The 26,576-nt window shown below is 42.6% G+C and overlaps 1 protein-coding gene across 1 annotated transcript; it reads right to left on the bottom strand.

Moving 5' to 3' along the window:
- Positions 1 to 1,035: 1,035 nt before the first annotated feature.
- On the bottom strand, positions 1,036 to 25,601 carry cfap299 (cilia and flagella associated protein 299; the record flags this gene model as incomplete). Its single annotated transcript, XM_083905105.1, has 6 exons — positions 1,036 to 1,128; positions 2,095 to 2,224; positions 5,290 to 5,432; positions 17,309 to 17,399; positions 23,694 to 23,833; positions 25,515 to 25,601. The coding sequence occupies 6 exons, from the start codon at positions 25,599 to 25,601 to the stop codon at positions 1,036 to 1,038; spliced, it is 684 nt and encodes a 227-aa protein (XP_083761231.1).
- Positions 25,602 to 26,576: the final 975 nt, after the last annotated feature.

The following is a 26,576-nucleotide window of genomic DNA, read 5'->3' as shown; positions in this document are numbered from 1 at the left end:
GAGTGAGTGAGTGAGTGACAGGGTGAGTGAGTGAGTGAGTGAGTGAGTCTGCGAGGTGAACACCTGACGAGGATGAAACGTTCAGCTGTTCATAATGAAAGAGTCGATGCCTTCAGGTTAAACTGAGTGACTCACATTCTTCACTCTAATCTCAATCTCCTCTAATAATCCAGTTAATCCAGTTCAGTTTATAACAGTTTTTACTGGAGTGATTTCGTCCAAAATGACATCAGAAAGTTAATAAAATAAAATAACATATTTATAATATATTCTGAAGGACTGATATTTAAGTATGAAAACATGAGACATGAGGATTCTTTAAGACCATTATCTGTTCATCTAGTCCACTTAGATCCACTGCAGCAGCCTGAGGGAGGACATTAAAGCAGCACAACTCCTCCTCCTCTTCCTCCTCTTCCTCCTCTTCCATTAACTCTCAATGCTCTTACGTCTTTAATTAGTTAAGACAAACAGTCTGAAACAGGTCAGGCCAGAGCGTGGAGGGAGTGCAGGGTCACAGAGCAGGTTCCTAAGTGGGTTAAATTGAGCTCAAAGTGGGTTAAACTGAGCTCAAAGTGGGTTAAATTGAGCTCAAAGTGGGTTAAACTGAGCTCAAAGTGAGTGAAACTGAGCTCAAAGTGGGTTAAATTGAGCTCAAAGTGAGTGAAACTGAGCTCAAAGCGGGTTAAATTGAGCTCAAAGTGGGTTAAATTGAGCTCAAAATGAGTGAAACTGAGCTCAAAGTGGGTTAAATTGAGCTCAAAGTGAGTGAAAATGAGCTTAAGTGAGTTAAACTGGGCTTAAAGTGAGTTAAACTGAGCAAAGTTAAGTGACTGAAGTTTTATTTTGGAGAAGAATAAAAATCTTAATTTATCATCTCCACAATGTTTATATTAAACTTCAAAAATAAACTAAAGTGAGATGATGACTGTGTATTTTCTCCTCACTTCAACTCTTTTCCCTCTGGATCTTTCCTCCAGACGTCAGGATTGACGACATCATCATCATCATCATCATCTTCATGATGAATGAAGCTCAGAAGGTTCTGATGAAGTGGTCGTAGATGACGACATGAATGTAGAGGTCTGACTGTAGGTCAGTTCTGCTGGAGTCTTCACCAGGTCCACACTGGAACAATCACAGAGACACAGTCACTGTTAGAGTCTGTCATCAAGGTTCATACAGTCACACTTCAGTCTCTGAGACTGTTGTCCGGCTGTTACTGTCAGACTGTTACTGTCAGACTGTTACTGTCAGGCTGTTACTGTCGGTCTGGTACTGTCTGGCTGTTACTGCTAGACTGTTGTTGTCAGTCTGTTGTTGTCAGGCTGTTAGTATCAGACTGTTACTGTCAGACTGTTACTGTCAGTCTGTTGTTGTCAGGCTGTTACTATCAGACTGTTACTGTCAGACTGTTACTGTCAGACTGTTACTGCCAGACTGTTGTTGTCAGTCTGTTACTGTCAGTCTGTTGTTGTCAGGCTGTTGTCAGACTGTTGTTGTCAGACTGTTGTTGTCAGACTGTTGTTGTCAGACTGTCGTTGTCAGGCTGTTACTGTCAAACTGTTGTTGTCAGACTGTTGTTGTCAGACTGTCGTTGTCAGACTGTTACTGTCAAACTGTTACTGTCAGTCTGTTGTTGTCAGTCTGTTACTGTCAGTCTGTTGTTGTCAGGCTGTTGTCAGACTGTTGTTGTCAGACTGTCGTTGTCAGGCTGTTACTGTCAAACTGTTGTTGTCAGACTGTTGTCAGGCTGTTACTGTCAGACTTTTGTCAGGCTGTTGTCAGACTGTTGTTGTCAGACTGTTGTCAGACTGTTGTTGTCAGACTGTTGTTGTCAGACTGTTGTTGCCAGACTGTTGTTGCCAGACTGTCGTTGTCAGGCTGTTACTGTCAAACTGTTGTTGTCAGACTGTTGTCAGACTGCAACTGTCAGACTTTTGTCAGACTGATGTCAGGCCGTTACTGTCCGGCTGTTACTGTCAGACTGTTGTCAGGCGGCAGTTATCAGTCATTTTCTGTGTTTTTTACTGCAGTGGAACAGCTGAACTCAATCACTGAATCACAAAGACAAACAACAACAAACAAACGTACGTTAGGATCCACGTTCACCATCTTTTTATCTCTCTTGTTCTTGAAGACGAGGCCACTGGTGTCGTCGTAAATCACCTCAAAGTTTGGACTGGAGTTGGACGTGGACACCTGTGTTTTCCAGTTGTAGTAACTGTAGAGAGAGAGAGGGTCAAGGGTCAAGGGTCAAGGGTCACGCTCATGACACACATTCAGCTCTTTATTTTAGTGTAAACTGAAGTTTGTGTTAAATTCTCCATGTTTCTCTCCCACACCAAAGTCCATAGTGAGTGGTTTACAAACGGAACAGTCTATCTAACAGTGAGATAAAGACGTGATGTAGATTTTGTACACATAGAGTCAGGCTGGTTCTACCAGCAGGGGGCGCTCAACTTGTGCGAGCGGTTGTTTCCTAACAGTGAAACAGGGTTTAACTCGACATGATTTCCACGGCCGAGGTCGTGACTTGGCGTGTTTCACGTCACAGATGTGGCTATCGCGTTAATGCTGAAGAGCACAGGTCAAAGTGGCGGAGAACAGAGAGTGAAGTCTGTTTCTCATCTGAAGGTCACAGAGTCACAGTGAAGCTGTTTCTGATCAACAAATGAAACCAAAGAACGCCTGGTTAATTCGCAGCGTCTGATTGGTCCTCTGCTCTCTCTCAGTCCAGGATCCTCCACTGAAACCAGGATGTGATTTATCAGCATTTCACTTCCATCTCAGGTTCAATCATCTTTGCCAAGTGACTGATGGAGAGCAGACTGCTGCAGCAGGTTCCTGCAGCTGCTGATGGGAAACTGCAGCAGAATTCAAAACACTTTCTTCTCATGTTCAGGTTAAATTCAGAGAAACGACTCAGGCGTGGAGCTGAGAATTAAAAACTGCTTTAACTTTGTTAAGCGACGGCAAAATAAAACATGGACTGAGATTCAGCTTTAAAGTTTCCATCTGTCTTTGATTCTTCACGTTAAAATGTTTCTACTTTGTTCTGAGCACATTTTTAATCTTCATTTATTTTCCCGAAACTTGATCTATTTCTGCGAAGAGCTGTGAAATCTGATTACACCGCTTTCAAATTGAAGGAAATGTCGACCTTCTCTTCCCAGAAATCACCTTAGCGGTAAAATAAGATCCAGGTAAAATGACATCCGCGCAGATGGGGGGCGCTGCAGCACAGTCAGCGATGATTTCATCTGATTAAAAAAAAATGAAATACATCAAATTTTCCATACTTCCCTTACTCTTTAATCTTTACTTTTCCAAACAGTTGTAGTTTATATTTGTTATTTCTTTACATTTTTATTTTTGGTCAAGTATAAAATGAATGTGGTCGTTTCTCTCATGCATTAAATTATAAGGTTTGAATTTTTTTTTTTCTTGCAGCAGGTTGAGAATAGATTTCTGTCCCAATTATAAAACACAAACCGAGGCCTTTTTTCCTTTAAAACTGGGAGGAAAATTATATTGTCTGCGACGTGTGCACACTTCCTGTCTTTGTGAACGCGATCCGACAGTTTTTCGGAGGCTTCGGCGACTATTTTTATGGAAGCTCCACATGATAATTAACATTTCTCTGGTCAGCCACTTTTCTTCTCTGGTCAACCTCCAGAAACGAGCAGATGTCAGATTTATTTTCACACTGAACATGAAGAGAATGAAGGGAGGCCGCGCCAAGACCTCGCCTCATACCTTAACGTGGTGGCCCCGGCCTCCGTCGCTGTCCCGTAGGACCCCGACGCCACGGCGTCGACGCTGCTGCATCGCTGCACGCGGGACAGAAACTTGTGTCCTTACGCGGAAAACGTTTGTTTTAAATTATGCTACAGCTTGTTTTCCTCACATCCTCCTGACTGCTGGAGGAAGAGGAGGAGGAGGAGGAGGAGGAGGAGGAGGAGGAGGAGGAGGACTGAGAGTCCTGTGGTGGGAGGTTGAGTGCAGTGAGTGGGCAGCAGCTCCAGCAGCAGCTCCAGCATCTGCTCCCTCTTAACAGAAACCACACTGGGTGTTATTGTTCCCCACAGAGATGAAAAAAAGAGGGAGGAGGAGGAGGAGGAAGATGATATTAGAAGGAGGAGAAAAAAGGAGAAGCGTCAAAACGTCCATCAGGAAGTTTGGAGGAGTTGGAAATAAAAGATGATTAAAGTGATGTAAAAACAAACGAAAACAAAAGACTAAAAGAAAGAGAATAAAATCTGCGTCACTTTAAGTCTATGATATCTACGTCACATGTTCACGTCTTTATCTCACTGTTAGACAGACTTTTCCAACAGGAAACTGAAGTTTGTAAACCACTCACTCTCCCACACCAAACCTCATAGAGAAAATCAGTGATTTTAGCTCGCGGGCACACAGGAGCTGCCGGTCCTCTGCTGCCTCGTGTGGTCACTTTGCGTCCCTAAAGTAAATCCAAATGTAGAAACGTAAAAGCCGAAGTGACAAAATAAGAGGTTTGGACTTAGTGATGGAGGCAGCAGTGGATCAACAACTCCTGTGTGCTGTGATGTTAAAATCACTTATTTTCTCAATGGGGTTTGGTGTGGGAGAGTGAGTGGTTTACAAACACTCTTTATCATATTTATTGCCCTTTATTGTGCCATTAAATTGTTACTGTGGACGTTTAAAGCTGTGAAGGTGAATATGAAGTGGTGAAAGTCAAACACGTTATGAATCTATGACGTCTCATGAACTTCAGGACACAGTCGACCACCCTCATGTTCACGAGGTCACAGAGGTCACAGAGGTCACAGAGGTCACAGAGGTGGTCGCGGACCGCGGCCGCGTACCATTTGGCTGAACTGCGAAACATGTACGACACAAACGACGACCTGCGTTTGTCCTCGTGGGATTTTTCACACAAAGTCGTCATGTTGGTTTTCGTGTTGATGAACATGAGTGTGTGGAATGTGATACACCTGACACACACACACACACACACACACACACACAGCTGTGAGGTCAGCAGGGCAGCGCGGGGGTTTGGTGGGTCTGTGTGACGCTCTGCTGCAGGTGTTTGTTCCTCACACTGAAGAAGAAGACGAACATGATGTTTCTTCCCTGAATGAATCTCATTTCAATTGTTTTGATTTTATATTTAGGTTCTTATCACTTATCAGACCAGGTTTTCATTCTTTTATTAGATTATTATTATTCAACTGTAGCTTTTAACGGTTATAAAGCATCGATACATCTATAAATGATCGCTCTTTCTCAAAGACTCACCATAAATCTGAGCGTCCCGGCATCAGCTTCTTCTTTCCATTGAAATAAACTTCAAAATCCTGGGACCTGAGTCTGTGGGCGAGGTCTATGTAACCAGACACTTCCTGTCCAAGAGGATTCTGGTCCCTGATGAAAACCAGCGACTGAAAGACACAAGAAGAAGAAGAAGAAGACGTTATAAATCCTCCCACTTTTCAAAAACAACGCTCAGGTTTTTCACGTCGACGCAACGAGAATCTCGTTGCGTTGCGACATTCGTACGATGGCGGCGGCGACGATGAGTGAAAAGAGGCATGGAGTTCGCAAGGCGGGGCGGAGTCAACATAAACACAGAGCTGATCAAGTCAAACGACTGTAAACGTTCAGTCTCCACCCGCCCCTGCTCTGCTGCTGTATGCACACAAACGCTCCCTCAGACTTCATCCACCATATGAAACGGTTTCTGTTCATGAAGAACGAGCAGTTACGTAGTGCAGCTTTAACTAATCTTAGACTTTTTGTTTCCTAATTTTTTTTACAGTGTGATCGAACGAATGATTAATGTGACAACGATCGGTGAAATGATTTTTAAATCGAAACAAACATTAGCACCTGATGAAGATGAAGATGATGATGCGTTTTCCAACAGATGTCATGTGTGTGTGTGTGTATGTGTGACCTGCAGCTGTGAACCTGACAGCATCTGTTTTTAACATCTGAGACAGAAAGAGAGAGAGAGAGAGAGAGAGAGAAGCTTCTCTTCTTCTGAGAGAATCTGAGCCACACACACACACACACACACACACACACACACCTGGATTCCTGGACACATGAACCAGTGACCGAGTGAAGAAGAAAAGCAGACACAACAACGTGTTCACACCTGAAAAGCTTCAGATGAAAACATGAAAAAAAAAAAAACCTTCTCTTCATGTTCTGACGTCTTTGTCTCGATCTGCTGACGAAAACCATGACTCGTCATTTGTCTCTTTGATGAGACGGAGAATGTTTTTGTCAAACCCCGTCGTCCCCGTCGTCTGTCTTTTTGTTCTTATTCTTTGTGTTTTAATCTGAAAAATCAGTGTTTGAACTTCAAACGCGCTGGACTCGCTCATTCACAACCACGTCTGTCTCACACACTCGTGAGTGACTGTGATGTCATTTGCCGATCAGTCTTCACACTCGCACTCGTATCCGGAATCTGTGATGCGTTTAAAAATAAATAATACACACTCTGATGTCTCCCACACCAAAGTCCATAGAGAAAATCACTGATTTTAACATCACAGCACCGAGGAGTTGTTGATCCACTGCTGCCTCCATCACTGACTTCAAAAGTCTTATATTGTCACTTCAGTGTTTGAAATCCTTTGTTCAGATTGACCTCAGTGACACAAAGTGACCACAAGAGGCAGAGTGAGTGAGTGAGTGAATAAAGTTTGTGTCAAGTTAATCATAATTTGAAGTGTGATTTATGTCTGCGAGAAAAAATGATGAGTCATTTCTCTGCTTCGTTCATGAAATTCATTCTTTCTAAACTTTTTGATAGTGTGTGTGAGTGAATGTGTGTGAATGTGTGTGTGTGTTCATAATTACAGGGTGTGTCACTGACAGATTTCTTGGCAGCAGCTGTAAAAATTTAAAGGCCGTTTTTGTGGTTTTTATGTTGAATGAAAGCAGAAACATCATGATATTATATCAGTATTAAATCAATATGAGACATGATCGATTGATTGATTTGCTTCTGTTTCTTTAATTCTACAAAAGCGTAACCAGTTTTGTTGTTTGTTGGAAAATATAAAAATGTCGGATTTTCTTCAAGAGAAGAAAAGAGACAATAAGTTAAAAAAAAAAAAAAGACATTTGCATCTGTAAACAGAGTAAATAACAGCAGCAGGTGTTTCCTCCTCCTCCTCCTCCTCCTGAGGGCAGAGTGGAACGACCGTGGTCAGATTCCAGATTCCAGCGGGCGGGAAGCGGCTCGGTCCATCAGTTTAACTGCAGCTGAAGCTGAGTCAAAGCCACCAGTAAAAAGTGTCACCACTAAATCAGTGAAGCCGCAAAACGTGAAATTACAGAGCAGATGATCAGAAAAGTCCTTTTCTCTGCTGGTTCTATAAAGACTGCTGGAGACGACGAAGAAACACCAGCGACTTCACACCGATGTTCTGCTGCTGCAGGAGGAGCAGAACGTCAGAAGAACGTCAGCAGAACGTCAGAAGAACGTCAGAAGAACGTCAGCAGTTAGTGGACTTCCTTCTTCAGTGAACTCAGGAAACTGAAGTTTGTAAACCACTCACTCTCCCACACCAAAGTCCATAGAGAAAATCAGTGATTTTAGCTCGCGGGGACACAGGAGCTGCTGGTCTACTGCTGCCTCGTGTGGTCACTTTGTGTCACTGAGGTCAATCTGAACAAATGATGGAGATTTTATGACATAAATCTTGTATTAAGTGGATAAAATACATCTATATGTCAACAGACACAGTGAGTTACAGGTTTGAATCCATGTCAGGTGTGAGCTGATAAAGACATTCATTCTGTCAGTAACAGGTGGAATCACTTAAACAGAAGTAAAGTTGTTTTTTTTTCTCCTGCAGAAGAGGAAGAAAAATAAAAAAGACTCGCTGGCTCTACAGTAAATGAGTCACATGCCTGAGTCCTGATCCAGGCAGGAATTACGGGTTGAGAATAGCAGGCGGGTCTGGCACATGTGGTCAGAACACAAATCAGTCAAAGGCAGTGGCAGCGACGGATTTCAGACACCAAAGTGACCGAGCGAGGGATATCTGCTGCCTCCTCCAACCATTTTCTACATTCCACTGGCTTTTAAATTAGCAGTGGGCAGAGGGAAACAAGTTTATCCTAAAATACACCGGGAACAGCAGCAGCAGAAACAACAGCAAGAGAAGCAACAGCAGAAACAACAGCAAGAGAAGCAACAGCAGCAGATGCAACAGCAGAAACGGCAGCAGAAGCAACAGCAAGAGAAGCAACAGCAGAAACAACAGCAGCAGCAAAATCAACAGCAGCAGAAACAACAATGAGAAACAACAGCAGCAAAAAAAACAGCCAGAAGCAACAGCAGCAGAAACAACAATAAGAAACAACAGCAGCAAAAACAACAGCAGAAACAACAGCAGCAGAAACAACAATAAGAAACAACAGCAGCAAAAACAACAGCAGAAACAACAGCAGCAGAAACAACAATGAGAAACAACAGCAGCAAAAACAACAGCCAGAAGCAACAGTAGTAACGGCAGCAAAAACAACAGCAGCAAAAACAACAATGAGAAACAACAGCAGAAACAGCAGCAGCAGAAACAACAGTAGCAGAAACAACAGCACCAACAACAACAGCAAGAAAAACACTAGCAGAAACGGCAGCAGCAAAAACAACAACAAAATCAACAACAAAAACAACAGCAGCAAAAACAACAAGAGAAACAACAGTAGAAAGAGCAGCAGAAATCCATTCATCCACCAGTAGAGGGCAGGGTTGAGTCTAAAAACATTTATGAAATCTTTTATCAAAAAGTTTATCGATTATCTGTTTGTTATTACAGTTACAGCAGGTCCATGTGAGGGCCACCTTCAGCCTGACAATATGGGGCCCAAGTAGGTTTGTCCATGGTTTCCATGGCGACACCACCTGTGATTGTCCACTTTAAGCTCACGCCCACTTCCTACCCTGTCCAGGCTACCTGAACACACCTGAATACTAAGTGGGCGTGATCTTAAAGTGATGGGAAGCACAGGAGGGGTCACCATGGAAACTAGGGAAAAACCCATTTGGGATTGGGACCCATCCTCAATCAGCTGCACTGCCCCCTGTGTTTGTCTGCTGGTACTGCCCTATGTCTCTACATGCGTGTACGTTAGCATGCGTGTATGACACGAGGCTCCGCCCGCTCCTGTAAACACGTCTAATATTAACACGGCGACGACAAACAAACAAACAACATCACAAACACATTCGTCCTGGTGGGTCCAGACTTCCACGTTGTCGTCTCCATGGAGACAGATGTGTGCAGGAATGACACACTTCCCTCAGCTTCTGCAGCAGCAGTCGAAAAGAGTCTGAGCCACAAACAGCTTTATTTTTCTGTTCCCTCCCTTCCTGTTGTTGGAGACGGATGTTTTAACAGATTTCGCTGGTCAGTCGTGGCCTCCAGCTTTAGGCTCAGATGTTTGGCTTCAGCGACCACAGCGCGATGATCCAGCAGCAGTAAACACATACCAGGCCTTCTCATTCTAATCTGAGACAAACATCCTCACTGTGAACATCACGGCCTTCACTTTTACTGTCAGACCTTCACTGTGCAATTACAGTCTGAGAATAACACAAGCTGCGTCTCTGCCTTCATCGTTCACCCGTTCATCTCATCATCTGTGGAGTGAACAGTCGGAGGCTCAGCAGACTTGGATTTGTCTTTCAGCGACTCCACGCCAGCGTGGGGTCCGTGAGGGGCGGGGCTTCGGGAAATGACATCATACTCTGCTATGACATGGATTTAAAAAGACGAGAGAGGGAGAGAGAGGGAGAAGTTTGATGAAAGTGGTGGAAACCACAGTTTGTTTGAGTCAAGATGAAGACGAGGTGAAAAGGCCGCGACGACCACATGAACCAGTGAAAAATCACTGAATCATCATCTTCTGATAGAGCAGGAAACCGCGAAAGGCTCATTCCGATTGGTCGAAGACAAACAAACATGGGGAGCTGCTTCTGATTCAAACGTTCACATCTTTTCTAACACAATCACTGACTGAGCTGCTGGTCTAGCGATGTTGGAAAAGTCTAACTGTGCGATAAAGATGTGAACGTGAGACCTAGACGTTTATTCCACAACTTGTTTTTGACCTGAACCTTTCCTTTAATGTGTCCAAACTCCAGTGAAAATATTCATTCCGCAGCGCTGCACACTGAGGTCACATGACTTGACAGCGATTCTAAACCCAGATGAACTTCCTGTTGTTAACAGGCTTCAAAGAGCCGGAGTGGGTGGGGCTTAAATTGCTCCTAAATATTTGTGTGATGTTCGCAAACCGAGCGAAACGTCGTTAAAGACACGAAACGCTCACTTCCTGCGTCACGCCTCGTCTTCTGAGACACTCCTGTCCTCTGTTCACACGCGCACACACACACACACACACACACACACACACACACACACACACACACACACACACACACACAGCAGCCTCTGGGGGGCGCTGTGCTCCGTTCAGTCGGTTTGACGTTCAGGAGGAGGATCGTGTGGAGGCGGGACTCGCTGACGGAGGGCGGGGTCACAGCGACGACCTCGGGAAGTGAAGAGGTCACAGGTGTGAATCCTCACACTGGATCACATGTCCGTCACATGTCGACCGAGGCCCCGCCCCCCTCAGCTGAACACCAAATGTCCTTCTGATGAGTCAGCGATTGTGAGTTTACTGGAAAATTACTGAGTGAGGCTTTAAAACGTGGGTCAGAGATGAGATTTAGAATCCAAAACATCTGTTTTTACTGCTGTTTGTGTAATTTACCTGTCTTTAAAAAATCATTAAAATAATGATATTGCGTTTGAAGTATTTGCAGCTGTACACACACACACACACACACACACGCATATATACAGATGTATATAATGGCAGCATTAGCTACAGAGTTGTTGTTCTGATGATGATAATGAATTTAATCTCATGTCTGAGGACAGAGGAGACAAAGACACAGGTTAAAGACACATTCCTGCAGAGAATTAAGCCCAATTTATATTCCTGCGTAAAGTGCTCTACGTAGGTCACGCAGAGCCCTCTGCGTCGACAACGTCGCTGCCAAACTATACATAAATACATCATATCTTAACACACACAGCACATGTTTAGACTCTAAATGGCCAATTTCTCGCCTCAAATGACCTTAAAACTGCGTTCCGTGACACAGAAAAGTGAGAAACGACCAACAACAACAACAGTCTTTCAATCTCAGACGCCATTGCTCACTGTAGCCAAAGGCACAACAACCGCGCGTAGCGACCCCTACTGATCGGGAGGGAAATTGCAGTGCGTATCCGTCACCACGACGTATGAAGAAGTATGAAGGCTCGAGTGGTCTCCGTGGTTACGCAGTCGGAGAAGTATAATGTGACCTTTACGCCGACATTCACCCGTTCACAGCAGCAACAAACGCAGTTTCACCTGTAAATATAAACAGCTCCACGTGTGTTTCTCAGTAAAGCAGTGATTTGATCTCGTGTCGCCCGGTGACACGGTGTGACGAGCTCTTTTTTTTAGAAAAAGACGCAGCAGACTTTAATGTTCACAGGAGCTGCTGTGATGTTAAAATCACTGATTTTCTCTATGGACTTTGGTGTGGGAGAGTGAGTGCTTTACAACCTTCAGTTTCCTGTTTATCAGGATTTAATTTTTTCATAACTATATCAAAATTAAAGGTGGACGCTGTGGTTTTTTTCTATCCCCAGTCTAATCAGTTTTAAGCACACATTTAATTCCATAAATATCTGATTCAGCTTTAAACAAAAGACGTTTTATTTTATCCCCGTTTTCTGTGCACAACCTTACACTCAATTATATCTCCATCAATGTTCCCCTTTTAAAAAAGTGTGGCGAGACTTCATTGGCTGCTAAATGTGGAGGATAATAATTAAAGAGCTGCACATGATCGATGTGGAGTTTGTAATTAAAGGTCAAAGAGACAGGAATAGAGCGAGAGAGAGAGAGAGAGAGAGAGAGAGAGAGAGAGAGAGAGCAGGAAGGTTCTGGTTAGATGTGGTGGAACAGAGGAGACGCGGACGTACGTCCACGGTTCAAACGTTCATACGTGAACACATGAACGCAACCCTCGGCTCTAATTGTTTAAGGATGTTCATGTTCTCATTCAGCTGCACACGATTGGCCTTCAAAGTGAGACCAGAAAAATGACACACGAGAACGTGTTCACCCTCTCACAGCGACACATGGACATACTGTGACTTAATCTGACTGATTTTAATCTGATTTCTGTTTTTACTGAATATCCCTTTTAAGTCGTGTGTTTAATTGAATGAAATCAAATCTGTGATTTATTTTTTTTCAATAAACTGTTTCTGTTTCTGAAAATAATAATCCAGGATTTATAATCTGAAGACACTGAAATGTCTCTAAAGACGCTGAAATGTCCCTCCAGTGTCTCGCCTGCTTAAAGGAAGGACGTTAAGTCAAATCAATAAAGGAACGAGTCAAACATGTGTCACAGCCTGCAGCTCAGATCTGAGATAATCTCCGATAATCTCAGATAATCTGCACTAATCTGCAGGTATGTTAAGTGTTTGTGTGAGGAAACAATGAACAGTGAGAGCTACAGAACAGGACTGAGCCAAACCCAGGTCCTGTCCTACTCTCTGTCCCAGGTCCTGTCCTACTCTCCGTCCCAGGTCCTGTCCTACTCTCCGTCCCAGGTCCTGTCCTACTCTCCGTCCCAGGTCCTGTCCTACTCTCCGTCCCAGGTCCTGTCCTACTCTCTGTCCCAGGTCCTGTCCTACTCTCCGTCCCAGGTCCTGTCCTACTCTCCGTCCCAGGTCCTGTCCTACTCTCCGTCCCAGGTCCTGTTCTACTCTCTGTCCCGAGTCGTGTCCTGTCCCCGGTCCTGCTCTCTGTCCCAGGTCCTGTCCTACTCTCTGTCCCAGGTCCCGTCCTACTCTCTGTCCCAGGTACCGTCCTAACCTCTGTCCCAGGTCCCGTCCTACTCTCTGTCCCAGGTCCCGTCCTACTCTCTGTCCCGAGTCGTGTCCTGCTTTCTGTCCTACTCTCTGTCCCAGGTCCTGTCCTGCTCTCTGTCCAAGGTCCAGTCCTGTCTCCTGTCCTAATCTCTGTCCCTGGCAGGGTTAACGTTAGCCTGTATATTCCGGCTTTTGACAAAAAAAAACTGTCAACACACACAGACACACAGACACACACACACAGACACACACTCACAGACACACACACACACAGATTGTGTGTCAGTGTGTTATCAGTGTGAGACTTTTCTCCACAAACTCGGGATCAAAGAGGATGAAATCAGACGGTGCAGCCTCACAGGAACAAGATAAATGTACAGTCCCCCACGCATCACTGTGTTTTCTTTGGCGTGAGGAGCGCCCCCTGTGGGTCAGCGGCTGTTACGCCGCAATAAAACGACGTCACAGTGTTTTCACTGTTTGTCAAACGCTCAATGTGATTGAGTTGAACCTTTGATGTCTGCTTTCTATGAAACGGGAACACGGCAGTCACACGCACATACATGTCCTGTTAAAGGCACAGTTCAGGGTTTTTTAAGGTCCACGTCTTTATCTCACTGTTAGAGCGGGAAACTGAAGTTTGTAAACCAACTCACTCTCCCACACCAAAGTCCATAGAGAATACAGATATAGGTTGATCGTGTGTTGTCATGGTGATGGCGAGTCTCTCATTAATAAGTTACACATTGGTGTTCCGACAAATATGGGTGTGAAGAGTTCACTGGTGTTTATCTTCAAACAAACACCATTAGAGCAGATACTTTATCAGCGTGAACGGCTGAATGTGACACGCGACAACGTCGCCCGTCACACAAAGTGTGAACGTGATTTATCCTCTCATTCTTTTCACATCACCTGCTCTCACAGGGTCAAAGGTCACCAGCCTGAGACTCACTCTGAGTAAAAACATTATGTTAGCTTCTTATCAAAAGTCTCATCTTAACTCATTTAACTGTTGTATTAAAATAAACTGCATCACTGTGACAATGATGATACTACACATGAACAAGTGAATGTCAATCCCCACAGTAACTCTGGATTTAAGATCCTGGTCTGAAACATCTGCACCTCTCTGTGTCTCTGGCAGCAGCTTCATTCATGTGTTAATATGAATTACAACGACATGAAACTATGACAGGAATTCAGTGTGAGTTTCAGGAGCTGAAAGTTAAACCGTGAGCTCAATTCTCTGGCATCTGACCACAGGAAACACAGACGCTGCCACGGTGACCTGTGTGAGCTCGTCACAATCAGCAGAAGAAGAAGGAACAGCAGAAAGAGAAGAACCAGCTGAGAATCTGAGGACACGAGTCAAAAACAGAATCTGGTGAAGGAGGAGAATTGGAGCTGCAGAGGACATGGGGACAGATGGACATTGGTCAGTGTTCAGTATTTACTCAGGTGTGTGTGTGTGTGTGTGCATGTGTGTGGAGCTGTTAACTAACTTAACTTAGTTAACATTGTTTACATATACACACATCTATATATAAAAACTATAGGAAGTAGTAACAGAAGAACAAACTTACATGAACCATGAAAACACACCCACACACACCTGAGGCTTCCTGCAGGTGTGACCTGGATTTGATTAAAGAAAAAGCTTCAGGAACAAATAAATGTCCAGGTGCAGCTTTTGTTTGGCAGCAGAGCAGATTATGAAACTGCAACGAGGAAGTGAGGACACAATGAAGACGCAGCGAAGACACAATGACGACGCAGGAGGACGAGAAAAAAAAAGAGGAGATATGAATGAGAGTGAATATTGTGAATGTAAACCTTGAGCCTCAGGAAACACAAGAGATGATAAAGTTTGTAACTCCAACCCGACACAAACACAAAGAACTTTAACAAATTTTCTTCTTCGGCTTTTGTCACGTCAACTGTCAAACAACAATCGTCCAACACTTGATGAATTCATTCATTCATTCATGATGACATGTCATCATTTTTATTTATTCACACACACAAACACATCCTGAGGCAAATGCTAAGCTAACTACTCCAGTGAGGATAAGCTAACTATACTGAGTCTAATGCTAAGCTTACGACTGTACTGAGGCAAATGCTAAGCTAACTACTTTACAAAGTTTACATCGTGTTTGGTGTAAAGTTTACATTGTGTTTGGTGTAAAGTTTACAAAGTTTACATTGTGTTTGGTGTAAAGTTTACAAAGTTTACATTGTGTTTGGTGTAATGTTTACATCGTGTTTGGTGTAAAGTTTCCATTGCGTTTGGTGTAAAGTTTACAATGTGTTTGGTATAAAGTTTACAATGTGTTTTGGTGTAAAGTTTACAAAGTTTACATCATGTTTGTGTAAAGTTTACATTGTGTTTATGTAAAATTTACACTGTGTTTGGTGTAGTTTACATTGTACATGTAGAAACTCCCCTGACACATGAAACAACAACAATGTGTGTAAAGTTTAAATATGAAGTGAGAAGCAGCGTCTGCTTTACATTAGAACACGAGCTGGAACCAGTTAGTGTCACTGATCCTGGAGTCATGTGACCAACGTGTCTGTCCACACAAAGCCTCCGTTTACAGCCAGTGTGTGTGTGCGAGTGTGGGAGTGTGTGTGTGTGTGTGTGCGTGTGCGTGTGTGTGACACTGGGTGGTCGTGTTATTAAAGCTCAGCAGAAACACGACACTTTCAGGTGCGACGCAGATAAGAGCAAGAAAAACCCAGAGAGCGAGCAGAGACTTTACTCTGCACACGTGTTTGTCACGTGTTTATCGTGTGTTTACAACACTAGCATGTGTGCAAACACCACACACACACACACACAGTGCAGTTTAACTAATAAAATAAAATAAAAAGAATCAAAAGTTCTGATGTGACACATGTTTCACAGTCAGTCCACACATGTAGTCTGGAATTCATCTGTGTAATGTAAATACACGCATGAGGTCACGCCTCGTCAGACTGGATTAACTTAAACTGTTACTTAATCACTTTCAAAGGGACGAGGGATTATGTGCACAAATGTGGCTTTAATTTTAAACAGAGCAGCTCCGAGGAAAATAAACAGCAACGCAGTTCAGAGGAAGCTGGAGGGAGAAAATATCATGTCAGCAAAACAAGGCTGCTGATGTACACGTTTACTGCCAACAGGAAGTGAAGTTACACACCTGCCCAAAATGAATATGATAACATTCACAGAGGGGCCACACGGTGGTGTAGTGGTTAGAACTCCTGCCTTTGCAGCAAGAAGGGCCTGGGTTCACGATCCGGTCAGAACAAGGGTCTTTCTGCAGGAGTTTGCATGTTCTCACCGTGTGTGTCTGTGTGTGTTTTCACCTGTTTCCTCCCACAGTCCAAACTGGACACTCTCAACTGACCATACTGTAGGTTTAAGAGTGTGGATGAAGATTCTGAAAGTCATGTAGTGTGAATGAAGACTGAAAACTGTGTAGTGTGGATGAAGATTCTGAAAGTCATGTAGTGTGAATGAAGACTGAAAGTAGTGTAGTGTGAATGAAGACTGAAAGTGGTGTAGTGTGAATGAAGACTGAAAGTTGTGTAGTGTGAATAAAGACTGAAAATTGTGTAGTGTGGATGAAGATTCTGAAAGTCATGTAGTGTGGATGAAGACTGAAAGTCGTGTAGTGTGGATGAAGACTGAAAGTCGTGTGTAGTGTGAATGAAGACTGAAAGTGGTGTAGTGTGAATGAAGACTGAAAGTGGTTTAGTGTGGATGAAGACTCTGAAAGTGGTGTAGTGTGAATGAAGACTGAAAGTAGTGTAGTGTGAATGAAGACTGAAAGTGGTGTAGTGTGAATGAAGACTGAAAGTTGTGTAGTGTGAATAAAGACTGAAAATTGTGTAGTGTGGATGAAGATTCTGAAAGTCATGTAGTGTGGATGAAGACTGAAAGTCGTGTGTAGTGTGAATGAAGACTGAAAGTGGTGTAGTGTGAATGAAGACTGAAAGTGGTGTAGTGTGAATGAAGACTGAAAGTGGTGTAGTGTGGATGAAGACTCTGAAAGAGGTGTAGTGTGGATGAAGACTCTGAAAGTGGTTTAGTGTGGATGTGTTTGTTTCCAGCCTCCTCAGATTAAAATGACTCAGATGTTTTTTAAATGTCAGAAGTAAAGAGCAGGAAACAGTAGCTGGACTCTGGTCCAGAGGAAGTCAGGAAGTGAACTCTCCTGGTCTCTGGAGCGAGGAGGTGTGAAGGGTGTGTGTGTGTGTGTGTGTGTGGTCCACACTAATGGAATGGCAGAAATATTTGAGGGGAATCCCGTTACGTAGCCATGCTGGTGCAGTATTAATGTACTCACATTCATTCTGCCGCTGCGGTTGGCCTCCTCTCGCTCTGCCAGCGCCTTCAGGAAGTCATCTCTGAGCTCTTTTCCTGCACATGCCAGTGTTCTGGAAAAGACAAGGCGAGAATGTTCTGAAATGTTCCTCACATGAAGGTTCTTAACGTTTCTTAATGGACCACTTTCAGCCTCAGCAACAACTGAGCTATATTTTGAATTTGGAGGGATAAAATCTGGTTTTCACTGAGCTTCTGCTGCTTCTCAGCAGCAGGGGGCGCTCACATGGCAGTGTTAATACTTAAGAAGAAGAAGAATGATCACATTCATTAAAATGAACTCAAAGAATTGATTGAATTCATGATTTCTGACAGTCAGAGTCATCAACAGCTGCCAAACTCCAGGAAACTCCCACATTCTCCAAATACCACGACGCAACACAAACAATGAGACACAAAATATACGTTCGAGACGTATTTACCGTGGAATCAAATCTGTGAAGAACAGGGTAATAATGCAGTCAGAGTCACAGCTGCCTCTGTTCATCTCAGAGTCACTTATCACTTTCATGGACTTCTCCCATGATCCTCTGGCACCAGCTCTTTACACCCAGGCTGGACCGTTTCCATGGGAACTTTTTTTTTTTTTTTTTTTTGGCATACTCTGATGTATGCGCACCTGAAAAAACATGGGCACTAATATTTGAGCATTTCACAGTGTGGTACGAACAACAGAACTCTGGCAGGGGTCCAGAACCTGGAACGCCTGGAACGCAGGAGTCCAGAATGAAAGAGTTCAGAACCTGGAATACCTGGAACCCAGGAGTCCAGAACCCGGAATACCTGGAATCGAGAACCTGGAATGCAGGAGTCCAGAACCTGGAACACCTGGAGCTCAGGAGTCCAGAACCTGGGATGCAGGAGTCCAGAACCTGGAACACCTGGAATACAGGAGTCCAGAACCTGGAACGCCTGAGTGCAGCAGGCTAGAATGAGAGTCCAGAACCTGGAACACCTGGAACACCTGGAACGCAGGAGATCCAGAACCTGGAACATCTGGAACAAAGGAGTCCAGAACCTGGAACACCTGGAATGCAGGAGTCCAGAACCTGGAACGCCTGGAACACAGGAGTTCAGAACCTGGAAAGCCTGAGTGCAGGAGTCCAGAATGAAAGAGTCCAGAACCTGGAATACCTGGAACAAAGGAGTCCAGAACCTGGAACACCTGGAATGTAGGAGTCCAGAACCTGGTACGCCTGTGCGCAGGAGTCCAGAACGTGGAACACCTGGAACACAGGAGTCCAGAACCTGGTACGCCTGTGCGCAGGACTCTAGTCTTCTGAGAACAACATCAGCAAAAGTTAAAGCAGATTCAAAATGTTTGAAGATTGATTTTGTCTGTTTTTTTGTGACTGCCAAACAGTGAACTATATCTACCAACAGACTGCCTGCAAAGTATTTTGCAGTATTATAGTATATAGTATATAGTATATAGTAATATACAGAGTCCAGGGTTGGGGTGTGAGTGTGTGAGTGGTACAATGTTGCCTGTGAACACCTGCACGGCCTCTGCTTCTAAAAGTGCTCGTTTGATGCTGAATATTCAGAGTAAACTCAGCGTCCCTCGTCTTTTACACTCACAGCTGCTCACTTCACTTTCCTTCCACAAACCTCAGCGGCCACAACAGGCTGAGGCGAACTCGTGAATATGGACGTTTGAATTGACCAGAAATGTGGAGGAGGAGGAGGACTGTAATTTATACTGAAGCTGGACACACAGAGTCTGAGAGTCTGAATCACACGGCGGTAAAAGTGCACGCACGGCACATTTTTACAGGCTGGAACTGACTGAGTCTCTGACTGAGAGAAGGATCGCTGCTGGGTCACAGGGGGCGAGGCCCCAAAGTAAACACAGGTGCTGAGGAGAGAGACAGAGGGAGGGAGGGGGAGATAGCGAGAGAGGGGGGCGGGGGTTTAGACCGGGGTAACCCACGTCCAGTAGCTAAAGCAACACACAGTCACGGAGAGTGAAGTACACACACACACACACACGCACGCACGGACACACACTAAATGACGGTTATTAGCTGCTAATGACGGTTGTTAAGCTCACAGTCGTTTTTGGACTGTGGTCAGTGCAGGTGGGACCTGGACCTGGATCTGGACCTGGATCTGGATCTGGACCCGGACTGAATAACAGTACCAGGTCTTTCAAAAAGAGTCTGTTATTAAAATGATTTTACATGAAATAAGATCATGAGGAAACGCTACAACAACATGAATCTGAATTTAGTGGATGAACTGGCACATCAACCCCCCCCCCCCCCCCCCCGCGACCCTCCTGTGCTGGATAAAGCGGTAGAAAATGGATGGATGGATGAATAAATTTGGGGTGATGTGGAGAGTAAATTTGAGAAGAAAAAAACATTTAATAATACATACATTTAAACGCAACAAAGTTTTATTTTGAAATTTGTCTCGTTCATTTTGTCGATAAAGTTTGACTCACTTTTTAAGACAACATTTAGTCTCATTTAGGCATTTGTTTCCATCTAATAATTATGTTCACTTGTTACTTGGTATAAAGAAGCTTATTTTTGTGTTGTAATGATAAAAATAAACGAGCAGGAGGCGGAGCAACGCGGGGGGTTGGACCGCAGTCGTTGGGTTAACTAAACTAACTGGTTTTAACTAAACTAACTAGTTTTAACTAAACCAACTGGTTTTAACTAAACCAACTGGTTTTAACAGTGAAAACTTCAGATAAACACGACAAAGATGAAGATTTAAGATAAAAACAAGAAAAACAAACGTCGTTCGGCCACAAACTCTGAATAATCCACGTGAACGTGCAGACTGTGTGAACAGCTGCTCCAATGACGATTCTACAAGTGTGTGTTTACATCAGAGTGTAAACACTTTCACAGGAAACTGAACGAATATAAACAAGTTCATCTTCATGAAGAGAGCTGAAAATAACCCTGTCACTCATTCACTTACACACATATACACACACACACACACACACACTGAGACACACACAGCAGCAGAATATTTTTCCTGAACGCTCGGGAAAATGAATCTCATGTAAAATATTATTCTGGGATGTCGGTGAACGTCAGGAGAAATTCCTCACACACGACAATCGACTTTATTTTGGTGTTTTTGCAAAATCCTCTGTCACGTCTGATTATAATGATCCGTGTGGATGACTGACACATGTGCTGCTGAGAACACGTAGAAGAACACGTTCTAAACAGATCCAAGCGAGATCTTTCTGCAGAACAGAGTAGAACAGGTTTGTCCGTGTAAGGAGACGTCAGCACGAGGACGAGGTCGAGTCGTTGCTTAACAAATAAAAATGTTTAAATGCAGAAATATCTCTCCGATTTAAGATGAATAACATTGCTGTTGCTGATGATTATGTATGTACATATATACGTATTATAGTGAACTGAAAACGTGTGAAAGAAAGTGAAAAACGCCAGCGGTTTGGGCCAGAGGTCAGCTTGGCCAATCACGTCCACCGCGGTCTTCTCTTCACCGAGCGTCTGGTTTGACTTGGCTCTCATTTTTAAACCTGGATTGTTCAGACGCTCTGTGGACACAATGAACAATGAGCGGCTGCCGTGGGAGTGGCCTGTGGGGAGTTCGCGGGGAGTCTGACGGAAAACCTCGCCGCGGCTGCCGTGAGCACGCGAGCTCACTCGTGACATGTGCTGACACGGACGTCTGGAGCCGCGCCAGAAGAACCCCAGCAGAACAGGAAACAGAGGCCTCACATCTGCTCAACTGGAACAGCTACTGTTACTGGAACTGCTATAGTAACTGTAACTGATATAGTAACTGTAACTGCTATAGTAACTGTAACTGATATAGTAACTGTAACTGATATAGTAACTGCAACTGCTATAGTAACTGTAACTGATATAGTAACTGTTACTGTTACTATAACTGCTATAAACTGATATAGTAACTGTAACTGCTATAGTAACTGTAACTGATATAGTAACTGTTACTGTTACTATAACTGCTATAAACTGATATAGTAACTGTAACTGCTATAGTAACTGTAACTGATATAGTAACTGTTACTGTTACTATAACTGCTATAAACTGATATAGTAACTGTAACTGTTATAGTAACTGTAACTGATATAGTAACTGTTACTGTTACTATAACTGCTATAAACTGATATAGTAACTGTAACTGTTATAGTAACTGTAACTGATATAGTAACTGTTACTGTTACTATAACTGCTATAAACTGATATAGTAACTGTAACTGTTATAGTAACTGTAACTGATATAGTAACTGTTACTGTTACTATAACTGCTATAAACTGATATAGTAACTGTAACTGTTATAGTAACTGTAACTGATATAGTAACTGTTACTGTTACTATAAATACTATAAACTGATATAGTAACTGTAACTGATATAGTAACTGTAACTGCTATAGTAACTGTAACTGATATAGTAACTGTTACTGTTACTATAACTGCTATAAACTGATATAGTAACTGTAACTGATATAGTAACTGTTACTGTAACTGTTATTGCAACTGTTATAGTGACTGTTACTGTAACTGTTACTATAACTGCTATAGTAATTGTAACTGATATAGTAACTGTTACTATAACTGCTATAAACTGTAACTGCTATAGTAACTGTAACTGATATAGTAACTGTTACCGTTACTGTAACTGCTATAAACTGTAACCGCTATAGTAACTGTAATTGTAGCTGTTATAGTAACTGTTACTGTAACTGTTATTCTAACTGCTATAAACTGTAACTGATATAGTAACTGTTACTATAACTGCTATAAACTGTAACTGCTATAGTAACTGTAACTGATATAGTAACTGTTACTGTAACTGCTATAAACTGTGACCGCTATAGTTACTGTAATTGTAGCTGTTATAGTAACTGTTATTCTAACTGCTATAAACTGTAACTGATATAGTAACTGTAACTGATACTGTAACTGTTACTGTAACTGCTGTAATAACTGTAACAGTAAATGTTATAATAACAGTTACTATAGCTGCTATAGTAACTGTTACTGTAACTGCTAAAGTAACTGGAACTACAGTACAGTGAGTGGCAGTTTTTTTTCTACAGATTTAAGTGGTTTGTATCGAGGAAGAACCTGTGAAACCAAGGATCTGGATCAGAGATGACGGAGTGGACTGGATTAAAAACAGTGTTACTGTGTTATTGAGCTGAAGATCTGACCGTTCACTGACCGTCATCATGTTCACTTTTTCAATTTCTGCTTCAATTTCTTTTACCACAGACTTTTTCCATCTGAAACCCCCCCCCCCCTTCCTTCCTTCCCATCATCCCCTCTTTTTTCCTCTGTGGTTTTCTGATTGGACCACACTGACCTCTGACCTCCTGTTATGGTCACACTGTGAAAACACAGGCCTCAGGACGCAGTGAAACACCTGCAGACGCTGAGTACAATCACCACAGTGTTCACGAGGAGAGACGAGAAGAAAAGAAAGGAAAAGAAAAGAAGCAGATAAATGTAGAGAAGTTAGGAATAATGGTGACTGATGTTTCTTTAATCTGTTTATTCTCTGTGGATTTTTAACCTTCACTGATCTCCTGCTCCTCCTTCGTATTATTATTTATTATAAATAAGATTTGACATATTATAACGTATGTGAAAGTGGGCGGAGCTTGTCACACATCAATCAAGTGTGTCTGTTTGTGCTCGCATGGTTACATGTTACTATTTAACCAACAATCAGCTGTTTCCATAGCAACACTGATACAGTCAACACACACGCAGAGGAGAGAGAGGGTTTGAATAAACATCTGAAGGTTCAATCAAACGTGACACATCACAGGTGAATGTACAGTGTGTGTGTGTGTGTGTGTGTGTGTATGTTGACTGATGATCCAGGTTCCCGCCAAAATAAAAGCCTTGTTCAAACAGGACGTAGGTGTGATGATTTGATTTGTGTGTATGATAAAAGAAATTCGTTTTGCCTTTGATCTGATGTCAAGACTAAACAAAGAACCCGAAGAACCTGAAGAACATGAACATGAAGAACATGAAAAACCTGAAGAACATGAAGAACCTGCGCAACATGAACATGAAGAACCTGAAGAACATGAACATGAAGAACCTGAACAACCTGAACAACATGAACAACATGAAGAACCTGAGCAACATGAAGGCATCACAGACAATAATCAGCAGATTAACCATGAATTTAACCATTAGCTGCAACTCTGCACATGTTAGCTGTTAGCGAGCTAGTAGGGTAACTGTTGCAATCACTAGGGGGCAGCAGCAGCATGGCAGATTTTCCCCACCCACCATTAAAAGAAGATAAGCCCGGTTTGTGTTACAGAGTGTTACCAAATTACTGAGGCGTTCACTTACACGGGTCGACTCCGGTAAAACGCAGCGTTGTTCTTCACCGACTCCGCAGCCTGAGACGCTGATTTGTCCTCAAACTCCTCCCTGTTCACGACCGTGCCTTTGTGTCCGTGTTCGACCAGTTTACGAGCCAACGCTCTGCTCTGTGGAGACCAGAGAAGAAGACCAGTTAGAAGATCTACGTCACATGTTTCACGTCTTCAGTTTGATCGATGGATAAATAAAGTGTTTTATTCCCAGCTTTGTGTCTTTGTGCTCGTGAACGTCCACTGACTCCTGACAATAACGTTCAAACAGTATTTCACTCAACATTCACATTAAAATCCAGACCATAATGTCATCAACTACAAAATCAGCTCTTTGCGTCGCTTCCTGTGGTTTGTCAGATCAAAGCGTCGCCACATGTCCTCCAACTCTGAGGCCGCGTCCACACCCCAGAGGACAACACACACACATCATACTGACTCTGTGTGTGTGTGTGTGTGTGACATACACATCTTAACCATAACCAGTTAATGACTAACACTAACCTTAACCACAATTCAAATCTTAACCAGTTCCTCAGAAATGAGATTCTGCCATATTAGGACCAGGTTATGGTCTCCATGAGGACTACTGGTCCTTACAAGGTTAGTTATGACAGAAAACACACACACCCAAGAAAATGAGTTTATGATTAGCAGATTTATCAGAACTCTCTCTCAGTGTGTGTGTGTGTGTGTGTGTGTACACAGGTGTTCAAACAAAGTTGCAGCAGCTGGCTTTATCATTAACAACAGCTCCATCTAAAGGCAAAGAGAGGAACTGCACATTCCAGAATTCCAGACAAGAAAACATACTTTTAGCATCATCTATGATTCGCTTTCTTTCTCTATTCTATTTATCAGAAGGTTTTCACACACATTCAATACAACTGTAGCGAAACAACGTATAGAGTAAACTATGTTTATTTGTTCTCTGTTTTCAAAAGACCGAATACAATTTAAGTAATAATAATAAAAAAACGATAGAACCTGAAAGTTCCTCTTCAAATATTAGAAATAAATGATGATTTGATCAATAATTGTTTGATTTGAAGTTTTTATTTTACTTCAGACACATTAACATAATAGGTAGAAACTAAAACTTCCAATAAAACTGAATTGTTTAAAATATAAATTTGTTTTGAGGATTTTAATGCACATGAAAAACCTTCGTGTTGCTGCCACCTAGCGTCCGAGCAAACACGCTACACCAACAAAACTACACACACCTGCAGCAGAAGTTAAAGATGTTCAATATTAAGTCTCATAAAAACGAGTAAAATAATTTTAACTAAACTTTGACTGTTTATGGCCACGAGGACAAAAAACCAGACTCCATTTCAATGTTTGCTAGGTTTGTTAGCTTACTCTCCCACAGCAGTTAACCGCTGTAAAAGCTCATTTAAACCGTTTAAAAGTCGCAAAGACGCAGTTTCAACAACGACACATTATCATCTTATTAAAAACAATCCGGTTAATTATGATCTTGTTTAATCGGGTTCTTTCGGTAAAATCCGCTTAAACCAGAGCATAAGTAAGCTAGCTGCTGCTGCTATAGTAACAATATCTTCTCTGAATCAAATTGTGTTTTACACGTAATAAAAGCAGCTTTGGTGTGTTTGAAACACGCCGAACGTTAGAAAAAGTCGTATTGATTATTTAAAAGCAGAGCGTTGTGTTGAAATCACTAGTGTTGTTACATGTTGTCGAACTTAAACGTAAAATCGTTGGTTTAGTGAATGAGTTTCTGACCAAACAGAACGGAAAATGGGCCGAGGAAGAGTTTGTTCACGTGACTCACTTTGAGATAAAATAAATCCATCGACGTCACTTTAGAGTCCAGATAATCCTCGTACGCTTTAAAGTTTGCGTCGGCGTTCTTCTCCATCTTCACTGTTTACTGTTGTCAAGCCGCCATGACAACCGCGTACCTGTATTTATAAGGTTTGCGACCGGAAATGACGTCAATTACAAGTCAACTTACGCCTGAACGTTGAAGAAAGTGGGTCAGTGGATTTCGATTTTATTCACTGTATTATATAAACATTGTAGACACAATTAAAAAAAAAGTGATTATCAATGATAATTCATAAACAACTCTTTTATAAAAACATTTCTTCTTACTTTTATGAAGATTCTGACTTGATTTTGTTCTACATGGATGTTATTTCCCAGAATACACTGCCGGTGTTCACTTTGTCACAAATCAGTCTGCCTGCTCTTCCTCCTCACACCAGTTCACTCATTCACCTGTTTGAACATGGCTCCTCCCCCTTCCTCCTTCCTCCTCCTCCTCCTCCTCCTCTGATCCTTGGCATCTTCATCCCTGTGCTGACTGTCTGTCAGAAATGTCAACAGGTCGTGACCTCAGATTCTCTCACAAACAGCCGGCTGCTAAAATCATAGTTTGACTCACAGTTTGTATTTCTGATCCTCACAGCTGTCTGTGAGGAGGAGGACGAGGACGAGGACGAGGAAGGTCCTGCATGTTGATTTTCTTAAATCTGTTTATTTCATAATTAACTGAAATCACACATTTATGGAAACATTGGAACAAAATTCTCATGTTTTCATCATAAACCAGTGGTTTCCATGGTAGCATACGGAGGGCGGAGCTTCAGCCTCAGCAGAGAGGAGGCCACGCCCCTGTCCATGTTTTATAAGCATAACAAAACAAAGATTCATATTTAACTTTTTTTTTTAATTTTTTATATTACATTATAGAAATAAAATATAAATAAAAGTGAGCAAAAAAAAAGTCAAAGTCATGTTTCGTCGACTCTAACAGAGTGTTTTCATTTTTGTTGATGCTAAAGCTAACAGATCGTTTTCATTTTTGTCGATGCTAACGCTAACAGAGTTG

The sequence above is a fragment of the Microchirus variegatus genome (genome assembly GCF_963457635.1).
Source record: "Microchirus variegatus genome assembly, chromosome: 18".
In the NCBI taxonomy this organism is placed as follows: domain Eukaryota; kingdom Metazoa; phylum Chordata; class Actinopteri; order Pleuronectiformes; family Soleidae; genus Microchirus; species Microchirus variegatus.
This window is presented reverse-complemented; position numbering and strand designations above follow the sequence as displayed.